This window comes from Lonchura striata, chromosome 2, assembly GCF_046129695.1.
Source record: "Lonchura striata isolate bLonStr1 chromosome 2, bLonStr1.mat, whole genome shotgun sequence".
NCBI lineage: Eukaryota > Metazoa > Chordata > Aves > Passeriformes > Estrildidae > Lonchura > Lonchura striata.
In genome coordinates this window covers 116,944,079-116,951,669 of record NC_134604.1, presented here as the reverse complement: position 1 = coordinate 116,951,669, position 7,591 = coordinate 116,944,079, and the positions used below count along the sequence as shown (strand labels likewise).

The 7,591-nt window shown below is 70.6% G+C and overlaps 1 protein-coding gene across 1 annotated transcript; it reads left to right on the top strand.

Annotated features, from left to right (window-relative positions):
* The first annotated feature begins 621 nt into the window (after positions 1-621).
* APBB1 (amyloid beta precursor protein binding family B member 1) lies at positions 622-7,456 on the top strand. Its single transcript, XM_077781737.1, has 15 exons — positions 622-648; positions 1,060-1,693; positions 2,090-2,268; positions 2,529-2,585; positions 2,661-2,767; positions 3,126-3,162; positions 3,554-3,691; positions 3,945-4,069; positions 4,567-4,572; positions 4,676-4,790; positions 5,438-5,522; positions 6,009-6,092; positions 6,211-6,332; positions 6,821-6,997; positions 7,063-7,456. The coding sequence occupies exons 2-15, from the start codon at positions 1,168-1,170 to the stop codon at positions 7,228-7,230; spliced, it is 1,926 nt and encodes a 641-aa protein (XP_077637863.1). The 5' UTR covers positions 622-648; positions 1,060-1,167; the 3' UTR covers positions 7,231-7,456.
* The last annotated feature ends 135 nt before the right edge of the window (positions 7,457-7,591 follow it).

Genomic DNA, 7,591 nt, shown 5'->3' with positions numbered 1-7,591 from the left:
CTGCAGAGGGTCAGACAGGTGCCCGCAGGCTGCAGGGACCCCGCACACCCTGTGCCACCATCGCTGCCCCCGGATGCCCCGCTCCCCTCCGGGGCTGGTAAGAGCCGGGAGCTCCGAGACCCTCCCGGTCCAGCAGGGGTTTTGGGGGGTTCCGGGGGCACAGCAGCCGCAGGGAGTCCCAGTGCTGCCCCGGCCCCGTCCGGTGCCGGTGAGGGGGCAGCGGGGCGGAAACCGGCGGCGCCCACGCCTTGGGGGATGCCGCAGGAGTAACCGGGGATTCAACTGGGCTGAACTGGTCCATGGCACCGGGCTCCCGCTGCCCGCTCGGAACAGCCGGAACCCTGGGGCGGGCACGGGCAGTGTCGGGGTCACCTGCCCCGGGAGTATCACCGGGGGGAAGGTCCCCCGTTCCGGCAAGGCCTGGGGCTCCCGGTCCCGGGGGGTACTCGGCGGTATCCGGTGTTGCCGGTGCCGGGGAGGGTCCGGAGAGGTGCCGGTGGTCCCGGCCGGGGCCGGTGCCGGTGGTCCCGTGCGGTGCCGGTGCCGGTGGCGGCGCTGTCCCCGCCGGCCGGTGCCGGAAGTGGAAGTGACGCGCCCCGAGCCCCCCACCCTCCCCCGCGACCCCCGGCAGCGGAGCGGCCGCCGCAGGTACCGGCAGCGAGCGGGGGCAGCGCACGGGGCACGGGCCGGCCCCGCCGCGCAGCGGACAGCGCTGGGGGCGGGCGGGCCGGGCCCGTGCAGACCCCCGGGGGCTGGGCCGGGGGCAGCGCGGAGCTCCGCAGCGCGGGGTCCCGGTGGGATCTCCCCGGGCAGGGCCGTGGGGCGGACGCGGCGGGACCCCGGGCCGGGGGAGTGGCGGGGCGACCCCGGGGGTTGTGCTCGTGGAGGAGCCGGCGGGGGCCCCGGGGCCGGGCGGGATGCCGGGGCCGCGGGGGATGCCGGTGCTGGGGAAGGCCGCCCGGGGCCGGGGAGGGCTGCGGGGGGTGCCGAGTCCTTGGGAGGACCCGGGGCCGCGGAGCGTCCGTGGCCGGGGTCCCGGTGCAGCCCCGCTCCCCGCAGGCCCGATGGACGCGGCGGCGCCCCGGGGGCTGTAGGACCCCCCCGCCCTCCTCCCCAGCACCGGCAGCCGGGCCGGGCCCTGCCGGGGGTCCCGCCGGTCCCCGCGCCATGTCGGGGGCCCTGAGCAAGCGCAGCGACCTGGCCAACGACAACCGGTGCCCGGGGCTGAGCCTGGGGCTGGCGGCGCCCCCCGAGCCCCGCACCGGCCCCGGCGGCCCGGCCGAGGAGCTGCCCGGCGCCGGGTGGGCGAAGGCCGGGCAGGATCAGAACCGCAACGAGCTGGAGCCGGGGCCGGGGCCGGGGCGCTCCCCCGGGGCGCACGGGGAGTGCCCCGGGGCCCTCGAGCCGGGGCTGCGGGCCCGCAATGCCCGGAACGCCGCCGGGAACCCGCGGGCGCTGCTGATCGGCGCCTCGGAGGAGGAGGAGGAGGAGGAGGAGGATGAGGAGGAGGACGAGGAGGAGGAGGACGGGGCCGGGGTCTCTCCGCCGGCTCTGGGCACGGAGCGGGGCCTGCGGGAGCCGCCGGGGCGCAGCGCCAGCCGCCTCTTCGGGGGGCCCGGCCCCGGCAGCGACGAGGACTCGAGCTGGGCCACGCTGAGCCAGGGCAGCCCCGGCAGCTCCCCCGATGAGCCAGGTGGGCACCGGTGGAGCCCCAGGGACTTGTGGAGCCCCACGGTGAGCTCTCGCTGTCCCGCAGCTGCCCCATGGAGGCTTCTGACTTCTGACAATCTCTGGCTGCCCCACAGAGCCCGATGGCTGCTCCCACCCGCTCCTTCCTGCCGTGTCCCCGTGCTCCTATCTGCTCCACATCTCCCCGGTCCCTGGCTGTGTGCCCACTCTTACACTCTCAGCCTCCGGAGCCATTCCCGCTCCCTGGTCCCCCAGCCCCCGGGCACTGTGCTGTGTCACCAGCCCCCATTATTTCCATGTTCCCTTGTCCCTGTGGAGCCCTGTTGGGCCATCCCCGTGTCCCTGGGCACGGGGGGCTGCGTGGGGCTGGGGCTGACCCCTCTGGCCCCCTGCCCCGCAGAGTCGCTGTGGCCATGTGGCGCGGGAGCACACGGGGACCTGCCCCCCGGCTGGCTGAGGGTGCAGGACACCTCGGGCACCTACTACTGGCACGTCCCCACTGGTACCACCCAGTGGGAGCCTCCCGGCGGGCCCCACGAGAGCCCTTCCGATGGCAGCACCCCCACCGAGGGGCCCACCGTGAGTCGGCACTAAGAGGACTGGGCTTGCACTGGGAGGTGGTCCTGCAGCTGCTGCGGGGCCACGGGGGTGGCTATGGGGCATGGGGTAGCTGGGACATGATGGTGGGGTGGTTGTGTGGGGCGCAGGGCACCTGTGGCCCTTGGGTTACCGTGGGGCTCCCACAGTGTGCTGTGGGGTGACGGGGGGGGGAACCGTGGGGCACTTGTGGGGTGACTGGGGGGCTGCCCTATGGAGCACCCTGACCCAGCCCCCTGCAGCTTTCCTGGACGAGCTTTGCCCCGGCTGAGACCTTCAATGATGGGCACTTGTGGAAGGTGAGAGGGGGTAGTGGATGGGAAAGGGTGGGGGGTCAGTGCCCTCCCAACCCCACAGAGCCCCCTTGCCCCTAGGACCCCACGGCTGAGGAGGAGGAGGAGGAAGAGGAAGAGGAAGATGAAGAGCCAGGAGTGTCAGACCTGGAGATGCTGTCACCAGGCCCAGGATCACCAGGAGAGGGGTGAGTGGGGGGCACAGGGACTGGGGGGACTCACAGGCAGAGCTGTGCCTGTCGGGATGTGGGACACTGGGTGACAAGCAACAGAATTGAGAGAGGGTGTTCGGGGTGAAGTGGAGCTGAGGGGGGCAGGGACCCAGGTGTGGGGCAGGGAAATGTGGTCTCAGGATGGGGTTGGACTTGAGGGACTCTCAGGATCTCAAGGCAGGTGTTTGGAGGGGAAAGTCCGGGTTGCTCAAGGTGCAATGACCCAGGTATAGGATGCGAGGGATCCCAGAGGTCTTTCAGGGACAGGGTTTGGGGGTGAAGAGGCCCCAGACACAGGGTGCAGTCGCTGACACCTCCACCCTTCCCCTTGCAGCATGGCCCTGGGCGAGGAGGATGTACTGGACTCCAAGGTAGGGCCAGTCTCTGCTGACCCTCCCAGCCCACAGGGCCCCTTCCCCACTGCTGTGGGGTCTGGTGCACTGCCTGGTGCCCTGCCGGGGGCTGAGGCACCAGCGCAGGGATGCCCCAGGCTGTCCCTGCACGGGAGGGGCCTGGCCCTGCCCCTCTGTGGGGTCTACCCTGCCGAGGGCCCGGGGCTGTGCAGAGTGGGGTGCTGAGGGGCCAGCGTACTGCTGGGGAGCTGAGCCTGCCCCCCTGCCCCTCACATCTCTGCCCCACAGCCCCTCATGCTCCATGTCTTTCCTGCCCCGCATCACTCCCTTCTCCCTAGCCCATGCCATCCTTGCCCCACAGCCAGCCCCACACATCCCCCACTGACTCCCGTTCCCCCCTTGCCCCCAGGGCCTCCCGGTGCGCTCTCTGGGCTGGGTGCAGCTGCGGGAGGAGGAGCTGGGCCCGGGCCGCAGCAGCAGCGCTGTCAGCGCCTGCATCCGGCAGCTCTCGGGGCCTCGCCAGGGCCCCCCCGGCACCTGGGGGGAGGTGAGTGACCCCAGAGCCCCCTGTGCCCCACACCCATCCCACACCCTCTGTGCTGCTTCCCCGGCACCTGGTGAGTGACCCCAGAGCCCCCTGTGTGCCCCAAACCCATCCCACACCCTCTGTGCTGCTCCCGCAGCACCTGGTGAGTGACCCCAGAGCCCCCTGTGTGCCCCAAACCCATCCCACACCCTCCCCACTGCTCCCCTGGTACCTGGGGGAGTGGAACACCCTCCTGAGCCTCCTGTGCCCCCAGGCACGGGCACTGCTGCTGCTGGAGGACCGCACGCTGAAGCTGGTGGACCCCCAGGACCGGGCCCTGCTGCATGCACAGCCCGTGGGCGGCATCCGCGTGTGGGGCGTGGGGCGGCATGGCAGCAGGTGGGGGGCACGGGTGGGGTTGGGGCACGGGGATGCCCACGGGTGTGGAGCTTGAGGTGGCACTGGTGTCCGGTGTAGAGGGCACGGGGTTCTGGTGTCTGCAGAGGCTGGGGATCCTGTGCACGTGGGGTGCAGGGATGGGGGGATCGCCGTGTGTGGGACCCCCATGGGGCTTGGAGGTCCCACACCATGTGGGGTGGGGGCTCTGGAATCCCATGTATGTGGGGCTGGGGGCCGTGGGGCTGGGGTCCCCGCATGGGTGAGCTGTGGGGGTCACGTGCACTGGGCTGGGAGGTCCCACATGGGGATGTGGTCCTGTGGGTTGGGCAGGTGGGGGCCATGGGGTCCCAACACCGAGCCCCCTGCAGAGAAGGGTGTGTGGCAGGAACAGATCTCCTCGGGGGTGAGGGCTGGGGCCTGGGGCTTGGGAGGAGGGGCCCCATGCCCCCCCAGCACCCCCTAACCCTGCTCTGTCCCACTGTGCTGCCGGGAATAAGGGAGAGGTACGGCTCCAACCTGCCCCCAGACCCCCAGTGCCCCCCAGCCCGGCCCGGACTGGGTGGGGAGGGGACCGGGGTGGTCCTGAGCACACTCTGCTCCCCCCAGGGACTTCGCATACGTGGCCCGGGACCCCCTGACGCAGGTGCTGAAGTGCCATGTGTTCCGCTGCGAGGGGCCCGCCAGCGCCGTCGCCGCCGGCCTGCACCGTGTCTGTGCTCAGGTGAGACCCCCCAGACCTGCCCAGGACCCCTCAAACTGCCCCCGTGGCCTGCACCGTGTCTGTGCCTAAGTGAGATCCCCCCTAAATTCCCACGGGACTCCCCCACTCTGGCCGGCACTGGTTCTGTGTCCAGGTAAAACCCTCCCAACCCTCTGCTGGGCTTCGCCCCAAACTGCCACCTTGGCCTGGGCTGCAGGCCCCCTGAGATGAGACCCCCAAAAAGCCCCTGAGAACCCCTCACCTGACCTGCACCAGGTCTGGACCCAGGTGAGACACCCCCAAGACCCCCCCCAGGCCCAGGTAACCCACCCCAAATTCCCCTTCCTTGGCCTGCACCACGTCTGTGCCCAGGTGAGACCCCCAGAAACCCGCCAGGACTTGCCCTAGCCTGCACATCTGCACACAGGTGAGACCTCCAGGCCCCTCCAGCCGGCCCCTAGGGGTGAGCCCCTGCCCACCCCAGCGTCCCCACAGACCTGCCACAGGGCCCAGGGATCCCTGAGGGTCCCTGTGGGTGCCCAGGGTATGACGGCCAGGAGGGCTGGGGGTGCCCCTTGTGTGACAGCTGGGGGACTGTGGGTCACCACGGGGGTCCCTGGAGGTCACTGGTGTGACATCTGGGAGGGCCCTGTCCCCCTGTGCCCCAGCTGACGGCGGAGCGGCGAAGTGCGCGGGCAGCAGGCAGCGGCCTGGGGACAGACGCACCCCGGCTGGGGGAGCCTCCCCTGCAGGGTACGGGGTTAGGGGTACCTCTGAGAGAACTGGGGGGGCTCTGGGAGTCTGGGGGTCACTGGGAAGGGCTGGAGGACTGCTGGGGGATAGGGTGGCTGCAGGGGAGGGGGCTTGTGGGTCTGGAGGTTGCATTCGCTGGGGGAGGGCAGTTGGAAGGGAGTGGCTTTTAGGGAGGTTTAGGGGGTGTCCCACAATGTCCTCCACCACAGTAGGGCTCGTGGCCCCCAAGAGCAAGGTGGCACAGTTGAGGGTGTTGGGAGCTCTGGGGGTGCTCTGGGGGAGTGTTGGGGTGCTCTGGGGGGTACTTGAAGGGCTCTGGGGAGGTCTGCCATGTCCCCCACGCACTGCAGTGCCCAGGGTGCAAGAGGTCTTGGGGGGTTGGGGTGCTGGGTGAGCAGTGAGGGATGGGGAAGGGTTCTGGAGGGATGTTGGGGCTCTGGGGTGTTTGGGGGTCTCTGGGGGTGTCTGACAGCACCTCCTCCACAGTGGAGTTCCCAGCCCCCAAGAGTGAGGTGGTTCAGCGCTTCCCCGTGTGTTACCTGGGCTGTGTCCCTGTGGCCAAGCCAGTGGGTGAGTGGGGGACTTGAGGGGAAGGGGGAGTGTCTCGGGGGGCTCCTCCGGCCCATGTGCAGCAGCTGTGGGGCGAGGGCACCCCCAGAGATGCCCTGAGCCTCCCTGTGCCCCCCAGGCATGGATGTGATCAACGCGGCACTGGAGGCGGCGCTGGCCCCTGGCTCAGGGGAGCCGCCTGCGCCCACCCCTGTGGTGGTCAGTGTGGCCCCCGCCACCCTCACCATCGCTCACCGCCAGGTGCGTGCCCTCCTTGGACCCCCTCCCCTGGCACCCCCACCTACGCCCACCCTCCCAGTCACCAGGTGCATCCCCAGCTCGGACCACCACCCTGGGGGGCTGCGGTGACCCTGTCCCACTCTGGGCAGATGTGTTGACCCCCATCCTCACTGGTGACCCCTTCCTGTTCTGGGGTTTGAGTGACTCTATCACGTGCCAGCGGGCTGCAGAGACCCACTTTTGCAGCAGGGAGCCACCACGGCTCCTTCCATGGTGTCCCCATCCCACCACATCCCGTGGGGCCTTGGGGAACCCCCTCCCAGCCCCAGGGATTCACAGTGACATTCCATGTGCCCTGCTGACCCTGTCCCCATCCTGGGGGTGTCTCGCCGCCCCTCTGCCTATCGTGTGGGTGCCCTGGTGACCCCTTCCCCTTGCCACGGGTACCCCGATGCCCGCTGCTTCTCCTCCCGTGGTGCCCGAGCTGCGGGTGACCCCCGTGCCCCCAGACAGAGGCGGTGCTGTGCGAGTGCCGCGTGCGGTTCCTGTCCTTCATGGGGGTGGGACGCGACGTCCGCGCCTTCGCCTTCATCATGGCCAGCGCCCCCGGCACCTTCCGCTGCCACATGGTGTGGTGCGAGCCCAACGCCGCGGGGCTCAGCGAGGCGCTGCAGGCCGCCTGCGTGGTGAGTGGCACCCCCGGCCCCCCCCGGGCCGCCCCTGGCCCCGCTGACCCCCTTGCTCCCCGCAGCTCCGCTACCAGAAGTGCCTGGATGCGCGGCCCCAGGCCTCCAGCTCCTGCCTGCCGGCCCCCCCGGCCGACTCGGTGGCGCGGCGGGTGGGCTCCTCTGTGCGCCGAGGGGTGCAGACCCTCCTGGGGACCCTCAAACCGCGGCGGGGAGGGGCGCAGACCCCGTGAGTGGGGCGAGGGCGTGGGGGGCACGTGGCTGGGCAAGGCAGCGTCGGGGGCAGGACCGCAGACCCAACGCTCCGGGGTGCAGAGTTACCCAGGGTGTTGGGTTCGGGGTCCTGCCCCCAACCACTGCCCCCACAGTGGGTCGCGCCCCCCCCAAGGTCCCCAATGCATGTGGTGTAACGAGGGTCTGTGTTGTACTAAATCATTAATTAATAAACCCATTCCACCAGCCCGGCTTGGCTGCATTTGGCCTCACACAGGGAGGAGCAGCAAGAGCAGGAGGATGAGGGTGCTGGGTCTGTTCGGGTCTTCTTTGGATGGCAGTGAAGAGAGGCAGTGGGGCCCATCCACACCTTATTAGGGG

Bases quoted from the DNA above. Each gene is read 5' to 3' on its own strand.
- APBB1 (XM_077781737.1), top strand. From the start codon at position 1,168: ATGTCGGGGGCCCTGAGCAAGCGCAGCGACCTGGCCAACGACAACCGG. The intron at 1,694-2,089 runs GTGGGCACCGGT...CCTGCCCCGCAG, and splicing joins CAGCTCCCCCGATGAGCCAG to AGTCGCTGTGGCCATGTGGC. The intron at 6,333-6,820 runs GTGCGTGCCCTC...CCGTGCCCCCAG, and splicing joins TCACCATCGCTCACCGCCAG to ACAGAGGCGGTGCTGTGCGA.